General features: G+C 36.5%; 1 protein-coding gene across 7 annotated transcripts in view; it reads right to left on the reverse strand.

The window, feature by feature from the left end:
• The window catches only part of CCDC122 (coiled-coil domain containing 122), a 32,806-nt gene that overhangs the window by 7,298 nt on the left and 7,455 nt on the right, over window positions 1-18,053 (reverse strand). For 4 of the 7 annotated variants that reach the window (XM_078070330.1, XM_078070331.1, XM_036081577.2 and 1 more), the window contains 3 exons: window positions 17,917-18,032; window positions 2,682-3,080; window positions 1,667-1,783 (listed from right to left, as the gene is read on the reverse strand). In XM_078070330.1, the coding sequence (XP_077926456.1) occupies window positions 1,667-1,783; window positions 2,682-3,080; window positions 17,917-18,032 (632 nt within the window). The remainder of the gene's footprint in view (window positions 1-1,666; window positions 1,784-2,681; window positions 3,081-17,916; window positions 18,033-18,053) is intronic. The other 3 variants (XM_078070333.1, XM_078070335.1, XM_078070334.1) reach the window with 1 other exon arrangement.

An 18,053-nucleotide genomic window follows, 5' to 3' on the forward strand; every position in this document is an offset into this window, starting at 1 on the left:
AAAATCAGAATAGTGGTAGCCTAAGGAAAGGGGCACAAAAGAATTTCCTAAGCATGAATGGGCAAGTTTTACATCTTGATCTAGGTAATGGTAACATGGGTGTAAATATATATCTTAGTCAAAATTAATCAAGCTAAACCTTTTAATTTGTATACTTACTCTTATAATTATACCTCAATAAAGAAGATTAGAGTAAAAAATTAATAGGTAATCTCAAATTCCTTTCCAAAATGCTTTTTACCAATTTACATTCATACCAATAGTATATTAAAATTCAAGTGCTCCACATATTACCAGCTATAATATTGATAATCTGAGGGACTAAATATGGAACCCCATTGTGGTTTTAACTATTAGTCTGTTATTATTAATTAGGTTAGTGATTTTTCCCATTATTTTTTTAATATTCATGTTTCAAAAAATAAGACTTTTCATATCATTTACTCAATGTTCTACTGGTTTGTTTGACATCTTATCTCTTAGTCACTTATATAAATCACAAATACCTTCTCTCAAAATGAGTATTCTCTTCTCTATTGTTATGGTGCATTTATTATTAATAATTAGAAATTTATGATATTGTCAAAAGTAATATTTAATCATGCAGTTTGAGTGTGTGTCTTTTAAAAGAAATACTTCTCTGACATAAGTGGGTAAGTTTGTCTCCTATACTGTCTTTAATCTTCCTGGAAATGGTTATATGTGTGTGTTATAAGACAGAAATACAATTTTATTTCTAAATTTGCTTTATTTTTCCATATGGCTAACCTATTTTGTTTGTACCATTTATGAATGATTATATCTGTATTCTTATTTCTATTTCATTAATCATTTTATTTCTATTTTGATGCCACTGATAGTGTCTTACTATTTATAATTTTATAGTAAATCTTGATCTAGAAGGTAAAAAAATAATCACTTATTCAGATTACTAGAAAAATGTAAGATAAAGTAATGATGTTTCTTAGATAAATGTTTTGTAAAGGTGAGGATTTTTATCTTCAAATTCCTCAGATGCTTTCTTATTGTGGCAAATTAGCCATAAGCAAATTAGTCACAAGCAAATGCATCTTTTTAGTTTTCAAATTAATGTCTTAAGGGTGAAAATTATTTATTTGCCCTCAACAACAGATTCTTTTCCATTTTTGTTCTCCATTCATTTAAATAATAATGACCATAGAAGTCTACTAGTGGTACCCCAAATTTAATCTCACTTTCAGTTTTGCATATCAGTTTTTTTTTTATTCTTAATAATAGAAAATATAAAGTCAGAGAGGTTTAGAATACTAATGACTTCCATTGTCTCTTACTCTATTTTAAGAAGTTTCTGATGTCTCTCTAATAATGGTCATCCTTTCTGACTTGATAATCTCTGCTTTCTAGACATTAATTAAGAACCAAGGTGTTGGTGGAATGAGACCTATAATAATTCTAGGCCACATTTTAATAGGAATGAGTGCTTGCTTTGTTTGAATACATTTCACATATTTAAGTATCTAAATGAGGGAGTTATCTCTATTAATGATTTGAACTTTACTACTTTTTATAGTTCTTTTTTGTTCTCTAGCTGTTTTAGAAATTGAGAGTAAACTATGGAAATTATAAATATGGTATAAGCTTAAGAAATGATACCATAAAACATTGAAATCAGATAATTAAGACTTACCTCTATTTCTTTTCTTAATTTTTCATGTGTCTTTTTTTCTTCTTCAAGAAAACAAGTTTTTTCAGTGATAGATTCTTTTACAGTTATAATTTTATCCTTTAACTTTGTAATGTCTTCCTGTATGTTTATAAAGTTTAAAATATACAAGTCAAACAATGAATGGTCAATATAAGTCCAACATTTTCAGTATTTCTATAATTTAAAAAAACTAACCATCACATTTAGTTTCAGTAAGCAGGATTAGAATATTACTTTTATAGGTACAAATAAAGAACTGTTATTCAAACAAATAAACCTTTGATTTAAAAACTTAACATTAAAACTAAATGCAAGTAAGATATAAAAAAAAGTGGTAGTCATACTGGCCATTGCCCAGCAACAGTAACTCATAATACAGTAAATGTTAATTAAATTGAATTTAAATTAAAAAAATAATAAAATAAAAATCTTAAATTAAAACTAAATATAAATAAGACATAAGAAAAGCGGTAGTCATAGTGGCAATTGCCCAGTAACAGTATAAACGATACTTTTAAATTCTCTAGCAAGAAATGACAGATATTTTAAGTTTATATATCCTATTGTCTTCAAAAAATAGTATTAAAAAAAGAAAAATTATTAAGGTACAATTATTAATTGTTATTGTTTGTATAATAGCATTAAGCATACAAAATTGATTTGAATTGGTCAGATCCATTAGCCTAAGAAGATAGGGCTTCAACATTTTTGTGAGTCACACTTTCTGAAAAAATGGATTAATTGTTCACTGCAATTTTGTTTGACCATATATTTTTATTAATCCACCGAGGATTTGAGAACAACTCCCTTATGTATTTGTACATTTGGTGTAGTTGTTACATAACTCATGTATTTAAGTTTTTAAAAGTTGTGAAAATAGTTTCTGAATCTAGTTAAGGCAGCTATGGACATTTTACTAATGATAAATGTATTACTTAGTAAGTGTACTTGCAAAAAAGGAGTAATAGAAAAAGTTATAATAAGTGGTATTTCACACCTGTACTTCTTTTATGCGATTTCCGTCTGGATTTTGGAGATTTTGCATAAGTTCCTCTTTCGTTGTTTTTAGTTTTTTAACAAGATCTCGCTTTTCATGTAGTGCAGTCATGAATGACCATTTGCTTTCTACCTCCCCCAAACTATCTTTATGCTCTTTTATTTTTGCATAATATTCATTATATCTTATCATGTGTTCCTCAAAGTCTTCTTGGGCTGCTTCTATGTCAAATTTAAGCTTGACATTTTCTGTATGTAAGGATTTGATTTGAGTTTCCAGGTTCCCACACTGAAGTTTGGCATGCTCTATGGCAGCATCTTGCTGATAAATCTGCCTTTCTGTTTCTTTAGTTTCTGCAGAGACAGATGCTATTTGTTTTTCAAGCTTATGGAGTTCATTCTGTAAAATATTTCAATATTATTATTATTAATTCATGATATTCAACATTAAGAATGTTATTGTTTTGATCCATAAGTCTGTAGTAAAATCACAACATAAAAAATACATATTTATCAGATATAGAAAAATTGATATACAATAAAAGGAACCATTCAATAAGTAACAAAATTATTTTATAATGTTGGAGGGAGCCCAGAGTTATATATTTCTTACTTTTTAATGTTCATCTAATTCAAAATATTAAAATTTTATCATTTGTACCTCAAACTCAACAGGAGATTGAAGAAAAGAATAGCAGCAACTCTCTGAACAAAAAAGCGACCACTTTCTGGAAGGTAGGACATAGAAGTGAATCTGAGGCGATATATGGGAAGACAGACCTCAGTGGGAGGGAGCCTCCATCAGCTGCTACCAGCAAGCAATAGAGCAGTGGAACACAAAATCAGAAATTTTAGAAGTTTGCTCCACTGAGGGACGTCGCTCCAGTGGCTAAGCAGGGGATGGAACCCTCGCTGGGACAGTGTGGTCTCGGGACCCTTGGGGTCACAGAAAGACTGGGGGTGCCTGAGTACGGCAGAGCTCCCAGGTATTGGAGCAGGGAAGCAGGCTGCAAAGACGGAGCCGAGGAGTGGGCTCTCAGCTCGGGGTGGCCATAAACTGTGATCCATGGCATAGTCTGGCCACTGCTGTTCCAGCAGGGACCCAACAAGCGGCAGATCCGGGGAGACTCACTCCTCTTCCTCCCCTGGAAGGAGCGGCATGGGAGCGCACTGCAGGAATCTGCTGGGTTTGGAGACTCCACACAGGGTCGGGTGCCAGAGATAGAAATGCTCAGTCATGGTGAGCACGGAGTGCAGCCAGAGACCAGGGAGACAGGAGTGACTGACTGCTTTTCTCGGAGGGTGCACTGAGGAGTGGGGCCCTGAGCTCTAGGCTCCTCCGGGACCAGAGATTGGGAGGCCACCATTTTCATTCTTGTCCTCCAAAGCTGTACAGAAAGCTTGCAGGGAACAAAAGATACTGAGAGCAAACCCGAGCAGATTACTTAGCCTGGCCTCTGGCAAGGGCAGGGCAATTCTGCCTCAGGCAAAGACATTTGAGAATCACTGCAACAGGCCCCTCCCCCAGAAGATCAGCAAGAACAGCCAGCCAAGACCAAGTTTACCGATCAATGACAATGGCAAAACCCCAGCACTAGGGGAATACAGCACATAGAATTCATGGCTTTTTTCCCCATGATTCTTTAGTCTTTCAAAGTTAATTTTTTAAATTTTATTTTCTTCTTTTTCTACTTTTTTAGTTGAATTTTTCTTCTTTCCTTTTTCAATCAACGTCTTATCATTCCTTTTTTAAAATCTTTTCTAATTTTTCATTTTTACAGTCATATTCTATCTCTTCATTGTATTTAACCTTACTTTTTGTATATATATAAGTTTTTCTTTCTTTAAAATTTTGGGATACAGTTTCTTCTCACAGACCAAAATATACCCTAAATCTAGTGTATGACATTGTTCTAGTCTCCCGTCTATTCACATTCTCTTTTTTTTTTAATTTTTTTCATTCTTTTTTCAACCAACTTATCAATTCCTTTTTTAAAATCTTTTTTAATTTTCATCTTTATAGTCATATTCTATCACTTCATCATATTTACCCTTATTTTTGTATATATATATGTTTTTCTTTCTTTAAAATTTTGGGAGGCAATTTCTTCTAACAGACCAAAATACACCCAAAATCTAGTGTGTGGCTCTGTTATTTTCACCAGCCTGATCATATTCATTTTTTCCTCCCCTTTCCTTTCCCCCAGGTTTCAGGTCTCTTCTGATTTGTTTAGTGTATATTTTTCTGGGGCCATTGTTACCTTTTTAGCATTTTTTTAGCATTTTGTTGTCTCATTCATCTATTCTCCTCTGGACAAAATACAAGACGGAAAAACTCACCTCACAAAAAAGAACAAGAGGCAGTACTGACTGCCAGGGACCTAATCAATACAGACATTAGTAAGATGTTGGAACTAGAGTTCAGAATGACGATTATAAAGATACTAGCTAGGCTTGAAAAAAGCATAGAAGATACCAGAGAATCCCTTTCTGGAGAAATAAAAGAACTAAAATCTAACCAAGTCGAAATAAAAAAGGCTATTAATGAGCTACAATAAAAAATGGAAGCTCTAACTGCTAGGATAAATGAGGCAGAAGAGAGAATCAGTGATATAGAAGATCAAATGATGGAGAATAAAGAGGCTGAGAAAAAGATAAGCAACTACTGGATCACGGGGCAGAATTTGAGAGATAAGTGATACCATAAAGTGAAACATTAGAATAATTGGGATCCCAGAAAAAGAAGAAAGAGAGAGAGGGGCAGAAGGTATATTGGAGCAAATTATAGCAGAGAACTTCCTTAATTTGGGGAAGGAAATAGGCATCAAAATCCAGGAGGCACAGAGAACCCCCCTCAAAATCAATAAAAATAGGTCAACACCCCAACATCTAATAGTAAAACTCACAAGTCTCAGAGACAAAGAGAAAATCCTGAAAGCAACTCAGGACAAGAGGTCTGTAACCCACATGGTAGAAACATTAGATTGGCAGCAGACCTATCCACAGAGACCTGGCAGGCCAGAAAGGACTGGCATGATATATTCAGAGCACTAAATGAGAAAAATAGGCAGCCAAGAACACTATATCCAGCTAGGCTGTCACTGAAAATAGAAGGAGAGATAAAAAGCTTCCAGGACAAACAAAAACTACTTTTAGTAGTTTTTGTGAACACCAAACCAGCCCTACAAGAAATATTGAAAGGGGTCTTCTAAGCAAAGAAAGAGCCTAAAAGTAACATAGACCAGAAAGGAACAGAGACAATATACAGTAACAGTCACTTTAAAGGCAATACAATGGCACTAAATTCATATCTTTCAAGAGTTACCCTGATTGTAAATAGGTTAAATGCCCCAATCAAAAGGAAGATGAGGAAGGACACTACATCATACTTAAAGGGTCTATCCAACAAGAAGATCTAACAATTTTAAATATCTATGCCCCTAACATGGGAGCAGCCAATTATATAAGCCAATTAATAACAAAATCAAAGAAATACATTGACAATAATACAGTAATAGTAAGGGACTTTAATACCACCCCTCACTGAAATGGACAGATCATCTAAGCAAACAATCAACAGGTAAATAAAGGCTTTAAATGACACACTGGACCAGATGGACTTCACAGATATATTTAGAACATTCCATCCCAAAGCAACAGAATACACATTCTTCTCTAGTGCCTATGGAACATTCTCTAGAATAGATCACATCCTGGGTCACAAATCAGGTTTCAACCTGTACCAAAAGATTGGGATCATTCCCTGCATATTTTCGGACCACAATGCTTTGAAACTAGAACTCAATCATAAGAGGAAAGTTGGAAAGAACTCAAATACATGGAGGCTAAAGAGCATCCTACTAAAGAATGAATGGGTCAACCAGGAAATTAAAGGAGAATTTAAAAAATTCATGGAAACAAATGAAAATGAAAACACAACTGTTCAAAATCTTTGGGATGCCGCAAAGGCGGTCCTAAGAGGAAAGTACATAGCAATACAAGCTTTTCTCAAGAAACAAGAAAGGTCTCAAATACACAACCTAACCCTACACCTAAAGGAACTGAAGAAAGAACAGCAAATAAAGCCTAAACCCAGCAGGAGAAGAGAAGTAATAAAGATCAGAGCAGAAATCAATGAAATAGATACCAAAAGAACAGTAGAACAGATCAACAAAACTAGGAGCTGGTTCCTTGAAAGAATTAATAAGATTGATAAACCCCTGGCCAGACTTATCAAAAAGAAAAGAGAAAGGACCCAAATAAATAAAATCATGAACGGAAGAGGAGAGATCACAACCAACACCAAAGAAATACAAACAATTTTAAGAACATATTATGAGCAACTATATGCCAGCAAATTAGATAATCTGGAAGAAATGGATGCATTCCTAGAGACGTATAAACTACCAAAACTGAACCAGGAAGAAATAGAAAACCTGAACAGACCCATAACCAGTAAGGAAATTGAAGCAGTCATCAAAAATCTCCCAACAAACAAGAGCCCAGGGCCAAATGGCTTCCCAGGGGAATTCTACCAAACATTTAAAGAAGAATTAGTACCTATTCTTCTGAAGCTGTTTCAAAGAATAGAAATGGAAGGAAGACTTCCAAACTCATTTTAAGAGGCCAGCATTACCTTGATCCCAAAACCAAAGACTCCATCAAAAAGAAGAACTATAGACCAATATCCCTGATGAACATGGATGCAAAAATTCTCACCAAAACACTAGCCAATAGGATCCAACAGTACATTAAAAGGATTATTCACCATGACCAAGTAGGATTTATTCCTAGGCTGCAAGGTTGGTTCAACATCAGCAAGTCAATCAATGTGATACAATACATTAATAAAAGAAAAAGAACCGTATGATCCTCTCAATAGATGCAGAAAAAGCATTTGACAAAGAACAGCATCCTTTCTTGATTAAAGCTCTTCACAGTGTAGGGATAGAGGGTACATACCTCAATATCATAAAAGCCATCTATGAAAAACCCACAGCGAATATCATACTCAATGGGGAAAAACTGAGAGCTTTTCCCCTAAGGTCAGGAACACGGCAGGGATGTCCACTCTCACCACTGCTATTCAACATAGTTCTAGAAGTCCTAGCCTCAGCAATCAGACAACAAAAAGAAATAAAAGGCATCCGAATTGGCAAAGAAGAAGTCAAACTCTCTCTCTTTGCAGATGATATGATACTTTATGTGGAAAACCCGAAAGACTCCACTCCAAAACTGTTAGAACTCATACAGTTATTCAGTAAAGTGGCAGGATATAAAATCAATGCAGAGAAATCAGTGGCATTTCTATACACCAATAACAAGACAGAAGAAAGAGAAATTAAGGAGTCGATCCCATTTACAATTGCACCCAAAACCATAAGATACCTAGGAATAAATCTAACCAAAGAGGCAAAGATTCTGTATTCAGAAAACTATAGAATACTCATGAAAGAAATTGAGGAAGACACAAAGAAATGGAAAAACGTTCCATGCTCATGGATTGGAAGAGAAATATTGTGAAAGTGTCTATGCTACCTAGAGCAATCTACACATTTAATGCAATCCCTATCGAAATACCATCAACTTCTTTCAAAGAAATGGAACAAATAATCCTAAAATTTGTATGGAACCAGAAAAGACCCCGAATAGCCAGAGGAATGTTGAAAAAGAAAAGCAAAGTGGGTGGCATCACAATTCTGGATTTTAAGCTCTATTACAAAGCTATAATCATCAAGACAGTATAGCACTGGCACAAAAACAGACACAAAGATCAACGGAACAGAATAGAGAGCCCAGAAATGGACCCTCAACTCTGTGGTCAACTAATCTTTGACAAAGCAGGAAAGAATGTCCAATGGAAAAAAGACAGTCTCTTCAACAAATGGTACTGGGAAAATTGGACAGCCACATGCAGAAGAATGAAACTGGACCATTTCCTTACACCACAGATAAAAATAGACTCAAAATGGATGAAAGACCAAAATGTGAGACAGGAATCCCTCAAAATCCTAGAGGAGAACACAGGCAGCAACCTCTTCGACCTCAGCCACAGCAACTTCTTCCTAGACGCATCTCTGAAGGCAAGGGAAGCAAGGGTAAAAATGAAATATTGGGACTTCATCAAGATAAAAAGCTTTTGCACAGCAAAGGAAACAGTCAACAAAACCAAAAGACAACCGACAGAATGGGAGAAGATATTTGCAAATGACATATCAGATAAAGGGCTAGTATCCAAAATCTATAAAGAACTTATCAAACTCAACACCCAAAGAACAAAGAATCCAATCAAGAAATGGGCAGAAGACATCAACAGACATTTTTCCAAAGAAAACATCCAAATGGCCAACAGACACATAAAAAAGTGCTCAACGTTACTCGGCATCAGGGAAATCCAAATCAAAACCTCAGTGAGATACCACCTCACACCAGTCAGAATGGCTAAAATTAACAAGTCAGGAAACAACAGATGTTGGCGAGGATGCGGAGAAAGGGAAACCCTCCTACACTGTTGGCGGGAATGCAAGCTGGTGCAGCCACTCTGGAAAACAGTATGGAGGTTCCTCAAAAAGTTGAAAATAAAGCTACCCTACGACCCAGCAATTGCACTACTGGGTATTTACCCCAAAGATAAAAATGTAGTGATCCGAAGGGGCAGATGCACCCCAATGTTTATAGCAGCAATGTCCACAATAGCCAAACTATGGAAAGAGCCAAGATGTCCATCAACTGATGAATAGATAAAGAAGATGTGGTATATATATACAATGGAATATTATGCAGCCATCAAAAAATGAAATCTTGCCATTTGCAATGACGTGGATGGAACTAGAGGGTATTATGCTAAGTGAAATAAGTCAATCAGAGAAAGACAAGTATCCTATGATCTCACTGATACGAGGAATTTGAGAAACAAGACAGAGGATCATAGAGGAGGGGAGGGAAAAATGAAACAAGACGAAACCAGAGAGGGAGACAAACCATAAGAGACTCTAAATCTCAGGAAACAAACTGAGGGTTGCTGGAGTGGAGGGGGGTGGGGTGGGAAGGATGGGGTGGCTGGGGGATGGACATTGGGGAGGGTAAGTACTATGGTAAGTGCTGTGAATTGTATAAGACTGCTGAATCACAGACCTGTACCCCTGAAACAAATAATACATTATATGTTAATAAAAAAATTTAAAAAATTTTATCATTTGTGTTAACATTTATTTGTAAAAGTTACTCTATAATCATTTAAATAATATATTTATGGACATCAGAAGTACTCACTGAAGAAAGATAATATGATAAAAATGATAAAGCCCTAGGCTAAAAATCAAAAGATCTGGGTTCCAGGGCCCTTACTGCCATTTACTAGTTGGTATGATCATACAAAGCAAACTTAATTGCCCTATCCAAATCTCACTTTCTTCATTTGTAAATGAGTATATAAAGATGTCTGCCTTACCTCTCTGGGACAGTTGGCATTTCTCACCAGCACCTCCTTTTTAAAACCTACTTTTCACACCACCATTCTTCTCTGGTTCTCCTCAGATATCTAAGCATTCCTTCTCAATCTCAATTGTTTCTTCAAACACAGGTCTTTTTCAGGGTGCAATTATCATAATTTCCTCTGCTCATTCTATGTATACTCCTTGGGTAATCTTATCCATACTTACATATTGAGCTACATATATGCTGATGATTCACAGAACACAGTGGCTGTTGAGTCCTACACCCAGGTGCCACTGGCCATCTCAAATCAGACTAATCCTCCTCCCTTTCCCATCCTGTTCTTCCTTGCATTACTTATCTATTGTCAGAACCATAAGACCTCAGTGACATACAATAAATATTTATTGCTCACATGAGTGAGAGCAGTTGGAGTTGGCTAGATGTTGACATTGGTTAGATTTGCTCAAATGTCTGGGCTTGATTGGCTGTAAGATGGTTTGGTTTGGCTGACTGGGCTGGCTATGGTATCTTGGCTTTGCTTCATATGTATCTTATCCTTTAGTGGGCTAGGTTAGGCATGTCCTCAAGATGATAGCAGATGCAAAAGAATGGAAGTCCAATTATGGAAGAGCTTTATCAAGCTTCTATTTATAATATTTGTTAATATCTCAGCTAGTCACATGATGAAACTCACAGTCAAAGGGTAGAAGTATGCCCACCTACTGTAATGATACATGGCAAGGGCGTGACTGTAGACAAAGATGAAAAACTGGGACCAAAAATGCAAATTACCACTCCCCTAGTTTCCCAAACTAATTAACTAATGGTACTACTTTGGGAGCCAGCCTTAATTCCTTCCTTCTATTTACTATTTATATCTCTTCACCAAATTTTATAGATCCTCCCACCAAAACAACTCTGCAGACCATCGTCCATTCTTTTTTTTTTTTTCCCCCCTATCTAGTATGGCATTCTCTTTAAATAAATTTATAATTTTGGGAAGGAGCAGTGCATTAAAAAGACAGACCCAGTTATCCTTTTCCTGGCAGAGATGAGAGAGAAAAGTACAACATGCTGATGAACCTCAATTTTTATCTCCAGCTCTGAGATTTCAAATGCCCACTTGACATTCCTCTTTGGATACCCAATAGACATCTAAACTATACATGTTCAGAAAAGAATAATCTATACACCCAACATGTTCCTCCCCTAGTCTTCCTGATTTCAATAAATTGCACCACTTTACACCTAATACTCAAGATCTACAAGTCATTCTTGATTCTTCTCTTTACCTAATCCCCCCACAACCTACTTACCAGCAAAGCTTGATGGTTGGGCCTCCAACATAAAATCCCAAATTCACTTCTGACCAATTTTTGTAGTGTGGCCTGCCTCCTGCCTGGTGTTCCTATTTCTATTCTTCCCCCTCTCCCACAATCGTGTTCCACATATTAGATGGAAGAATCTTTCAAAAACATAAGTCCTATCTTATTACCTCCCTGCTCAAGACCTTCCAGTGATTTCCTATTGCAGTAATAATAAAATTCAAATTCCTTAATGTGGCTTATAAGGTCATATATCCTCTAGTCACTATTTACTGTGCCATCCCTCTCATGTTTTACTCTCCCCTCTTCCAGCCTCCTTTCTGTTTATTAAATACGCCTAGTGCCTTCTCATTTGAGGATATTTGTAATTGCTCTCTCAACCTTAGGACTTCTCTACCTCTAGTTATTACCTGTTGGGGTCTTTGTCTTTCACAATTCAGCTATATTATTACTCTTCAAATAGTCTTCCCTGAATTAAAATATAAATTAACCACCTATCCTTCTCCTTGAGTTACTCTCTACACATTATTGTATTTCCTTTGTAACACATCCATTAATGGAATTACCTTTTTTGTTTATTTCTTTATTGCCTGCCTTGCCTGACTAGAAAGTAAGCCCCATGGGTGCAGTAACTTTGTCTGTCTTCTTTACCATTATCTTCTCAGTGTTTAAAATAGTACTTGGTAAAATGAAGGTGATCAATAAATATTAAATGATTGAATGAGTGATGCACAGGGACATAGGCACAGCCAGCTAGATCAGGCTATTGACACTATTGATCAATATGGGGAAAGATGGTATTTCCACTGATTTGGTCATCATCTCTTCTCTGTTCTGGACTAATGTAATAGACTATTAATGTTTCTCCCTGGCTTTAGTCAATTCCTCCTTCAGCCCGTTTCTACCCTTTCACTAGAATTTGTTGATGTTGTTTTCCTTCTCCTCCTCCCCTTCTTCCTCATGCCAAAACCCTCCTCCTTTTACCCCTCCTCTTTCTTCTTCTTCCTTCCCTTCCTCTTCCCCTCTCCTTTTTTTTTGTTTATAGATTTATTGATGTAGAATTTACATAAACTGCACATATTTAAACTTTACAGTTGATGAGTTTTGACTTACTTTTATGCTCATGAGACATCACAATAAAGATAATAAACATATCCATTACCCACAAGTTTCCTCCTGCTACTTTGCAATCCATCCTTCTCTCCCATCTTTCCATTCCCAGACAATCATTCATTTGCTCTCTGTCTCTAAAGATAAGTTTGCATTTTCAAGAATTTTACAAAAATAGAATCTCACCATATATACTTTTTTAGTCTCACCACTTTCACTCAGCATAATTACTTTTATTTATTTATTTATTTATTTATTTTGTATTTTTGTTGTTTTTGTTTTTTTTTGTTTTTTTCCATGTAAGCCTTTTGTTTTAATAAATAAGACCGATTAATGGCTTAGATTCTAAATCATATTTACAGATGAGAAACGCTTCTAGGCCCAAACAGGTGAACAGTGAAGCTACTAGTGCTGGCAGGAATGCATGCCCCCCATGCATCTGAAGCCTAAAGAGCAGAGACTGAATGTCAGAGAACACCATACACATCACCCTCTAGACTCGAGAACTGACAGCAGAAGACGAGAGGAAGAGCAGAGACTCAGGGAAGCTCTAGTAACCACCATCTGATACCCTCACCTTCATGCTACAGAAGCAAATGAAAGTTGTGCTACTTTCAGATAAGCTAAGAAGGAGGTTTCCTGATCATAGTAAGTGAAACTTTCTCTCATGTTAACAATTAGGCCAAGGGCATTAGCTACAGAGAGGATCCACTGATAAATACAGAATATCAGAAGAGCGAAGAGGAAGCCACACAGATATCTTGTTTCTTCAAATATCAGAAACTTCTGCATGACAGCAGGAGAGCAATGGATGAACTCCACCTCGCCCAAACGTTTAGTCCAAAAAATTCCTGTTGGCATTTGCACCAAATAAGGCTCCCCGTACTTCTGGCATCATCTGCTGGGCTATAAGATCCAGCCGGCTTTCTAGGGTATTGGAAACTTTTATTTTACGATCCCCATTATAGATCTCAACTCCACCAGCTATCTCCTCAGGCAGGTAGGCCTCCTGATCAATTTGGACATCAACATCTTTTTTGGTGGCAATTTTGTACATAGGAATCGCTTTTTGCACTGCAGCCTTTACCAGAGGGAAATCCTGCTTCCTGCAATGAACAATCATTCGGGGCTCTAACAATTGGTACAAACCCTGAAGGACCAGTCCATCCAGCAGCACCTGGTACCTGGTTGTATCTTTTACCACTTTGCTGAGTCTCTGTTTTGCTTCATTTAGTAGGTCTGTAATAAGGTCATCTCAAGATAAAAAGCTTTTGCACAGCAAAAGAAACAGTCAACAAAACCAAAAGACAACCGACAGAATGGGAGAAGATATTTGCAAATAACATATCAGATAAAGGGCTAGTATCCAAAATCTATAAAGAACTTATCTAACTCAACACCCAAAGAACAAAGAATCTAATCAAGAAATGGGCAGAAGACATCAACAGACATTTTTCCAAAGAAGACATCCAAATGGCCAACAGACACATGAAAAAGTGCTCAACATCGCTCGGCATCAGGGAAATCCAAATCAAAACCTCAATGAGATACCACCTCACACCAGTCAGAATGGCTAAAATTAACAAGTCAGGAAACGACAGATGTTGGCGGGGATGCGGAGAAAGGGGAACCCTCCTACACTGTTGGCGGGAATGCAAGCTGGTGCAGCCACTCTGGAAAACAGTATGGAGGTTCCTCAAAAAGTTGAAAATAGAGCTACCATACGATCCAGCAATTGCACTACTGGGTATTTACCCAAGATACAAATGTAGGGATCCGAAGGGGTATGTGCACCACGATGTTTATAGCAGCAATGTCCACAACAGCCAAACTGTGGAAAGAGCCAAGATGTCCATTGACAGATGAATGGATAAAGAAGATGTGGTATATATATTTATACAATGGAATATTATGCAGCCATCGAAAGGAATGAGATCTTGCCATTTGCAACGACGTGGATAGAACTGGAGGGTGTTATGCTGAGTGAAATAAGTCAATCAGAGAAAGACATGTATCATATGACCTCACTGATAAGAGGAATTCTTGATCTCAGGAAACAAACGGAGGGTTGCTGGAGTGGGGGGTGGGTGGGAGGGATGGGGTGGCTGGGTGATAGACATTGGGGAGGTATGTGCTATGATGGCTTTTATTGAACAAGAAGCCAATGAGAAAGCAGAGGAAATAGATGTGAAGGCAGAGGAAGAGTTCAACACTGAGAAAGGTCGTCTTGTGCAAACCCAAAGACTGAAGATTATGGAATACTACGAGAAGAAAGAAAAGCAGATTGAGCAGCAGAACCCCACATAGGGTTCCATGCTCAGCAGGAAGCCTGCTTCTCCCTCTCCCACTCCCCCTACTTGTGTTCCCTCTCTTGCTGTCTCTCTCTCTCTGTCAAATAAATAAATAAATAAAATCTTAAAAAAAAAATTCAGATGTCTAATTTGATGAATCAAGCAAGGCTCAAAGTCCTCAGCATAATTACTTTTAGATACATCTGTATTGTTGTATATATCAGTGGCTCTTCCTTTTTATTGCCAAGTAGCATTCCATTGTATGGATATACCACGCTTTGTTCTGATGGGTATTTGGGTTTTATGCAGTTTTCCAGTGAGCATACACTTTCATTTCTCTTGGGTAAACAAATATCTAGAAGTTGAATGGCTGAGTTATACAGTAATTATATTTTAATCTTTTAAGAAAATGTAAACTGTTTCCAAAGTGCTTGTACTGAACATCTGTGAATAAAAAGTTTTACTTACTTCTCTTAATCTGGATGCCTTTTATTTATTTTTCTTTCATGATTGCACTTGCTTGAACCACCAGTACCATAGAAATAACAGAAGTGGTAAGACCACATATCCTTGCCTTGTTCTGATCTTAGGAGAGAAACATTCAGTTTTTCACCATTAGGTATGAAGTTGGCTATAGGATTCATAAAGGGATGTATATGCCCTTTTTTAGATTAAGGAAGTTCTACTCCTAATTTGCTAGAATTTTAATCATGAATGGATGTTGGATTATGAAAAGTATTTTTTATGCATCTGTAATTCTCTTTCTAAAATATAAATGTAATCATTTGCTCTCTTGCTTAAGCCCATCAAAATCTTCCCATCACTTTTAGAATAATGTCCAGGTTTTTTATCATAATTATGTATCTCCCACCACTTCTCAAAACATACCCTGTGCTATACTGCCACCAAACTACATATACAGTTGACCCCTGAGCAACACAGGTTTGCACTGCCTGGGTCCATGTATAGGCAGATTTTTTATATATATAAATACAGTACAGTACTGTAAATGTATTTTCTCTTCCTTATAATTTTTTTTTAAGATTTTATTTATTTGAGAGAGAGAGTGAGCGAGAGAGAGAGAGAGCACAAGCCGGGGGAGAGGCAGAGGGAGAAGCAGACTCTCCGGTGAGCAGGAAGCCCAATGCAACTTGCAACTCAGGGCTTGATCCCAGGACCCTGGGATCATGACCTGAGCCAAAGACAGACGTTTAACCAGCTGAGCCACCCAGGCGTCCCCTTGTGATTTTCTTAATGACATTTTTTTCTCTAGCTGACTTCATTGTAAAAATACAGTATATAATACACGTAACTTAAAGATCTGTCTTAATTGACTGTTTATGTTATTGGTAAGTCGTCTAGTCAATAGTAGCCTATTGTAGTTAAGTTTTGGGGTAATCAAAATTTATATGTGGATTTAACTGGGCCAGGGGTTAACACTCCTAACCCCCACATTATTCAAGGGTCAACTGTAGTTCTATGAATGTATCAAATGCTATTTCAGGCCTCTGTGAATTTTCTCAGAAACCTGTTGTCCGGAATACCATCCTCCTCACCCCCTAACCCTTAAACGTGTCCTAGATACCCAATATTCAAGTGAACTCCAGCTGTCTTCTTTTAAACTCAACTGAAACATCACTTTGTGATCATTCCGTCTTCAGTGTTAAATTTGTGTTCATGCCTCTGTTGTGGACATTACTACCCTGCATATAATTATTTATTTCATTGTCTCCCTCTTCAATAGATGAGTGAGGACAATGTTTGGCAAAATGCTTAATAAAAAGTAAGCCCTCAAGGGGCACCTGGGTGGCTCAGTTGGTTAAGTGGCTGCCTTTGGCTCAGGTCGTGATTCCAGGGTCCTGGGACTGAGCCCCACATAGGGTTCCATGCTCAGCAGGAAGCCTGCTTCTCCCTCTCCCACTCCCCCTACTTGTGTTCCCTCTCTTGCTGTCTCTCTCTCTGTCAAATAAATAAATAAATAAAATCTTAAAAAAAAAAAAGTAGGCCCTTGATATAAGTGAAATAAGCCCTGTGAAACTCATTGAAGACTGAGAAGTTTTACAGAAAATTTCTTTATAAAAAGCTAAGACATTATTATTTTTATACTATATTCTCTTGCAAAAAATGTATTCTTTTCTAAAAATGACTATGCAATGCAAATATTTATGAGATCCATAGTACTAAGATAGTATAATTATTATCATCACAGCTCTGCTGATGCATTAATACCTAAAGCCAACATCAAAATCTAGCTCTATATTGTCCACCAGGGCCCCAGCAGGATACTTTACATATATTTACGAATATTAATTCATTTAATCCTCATGAAAACCTTGTAAGCAGGTCATATTATTATCTCCATTTTACAAATACAAAAACACAAGCACAGAGAAATTAAACCATGGAGCTAAAAGTAGCAAACCTTGTCTTTCAAACTAGGTAGCTGGGCTGTAGAGCCTAGTCTTCACTTCCATGATATATTTAATAATAACCTTTACAAAGCACAAAGTAAAGATACCATTTCCATTTTTGTTTCTTTAGCTATATTAACAGAGTATAGTTATATCTAATTGTACTGCATACAAAAAACAAGTATGGCTTCCAGATTCTCCACAGCGGAATTATGACTATATTATGAAATATAAGGAACACAAAAATGTTTCTTATCAACTTGAAATGTTCACTGACAACTAATAACTCAAAAGCCATGGCTTTAAAAACACTGGCTTAAAAATTTAACCTTCCTTCAATTTAGCATTTTAGGAAAAACTATCAAATAAAAGTGAGTTTAAAATAATTCTGTGTGATACATGGGTTTTATATGTACATACTACAGTTGTAAGGACATTGCTGAATCCTTGTATATTGGGTGTGTGAAATGTTCCATGAAACTAGAATACTTGTACAGACTTCACTTTGGGATAACATAATAATTAAGAAGGAGTAAGCATGAAAAACAGGAGTTTCAAATAGCCTCCCAAGTTAAGTATCCTTAATAACTTCCCTATTAATAATTTAATATAGTTCTGAAGATAGTAATGACTCATTTAAAAGACTATATGAAGTAGATTACCTGCAAATGGAACAGAAGTTTTTTGTTTTTTTCTATTTCTGATGTTTGTGATTGTTGTTGCTTTGCAACTTGTTCTACAGCATCAGTTAATGAAGATGTGCCTTGGTTAGCCAGAGCTGAACAAAAGAATAAAGTAT

This window comes from Halichoerus grypus, chromosome 4, assembly GCF_964656455.1.
Source record: "Halichoerus grypus chromosome 4, mHalGry1.hap1.1, whole genome shotgun sequence".
NCBI lineage: Eukaryota > Metazoa > Chordata > Mammalia > Carnivora > Phocidae > Halichoerus > Halichoerus grypus.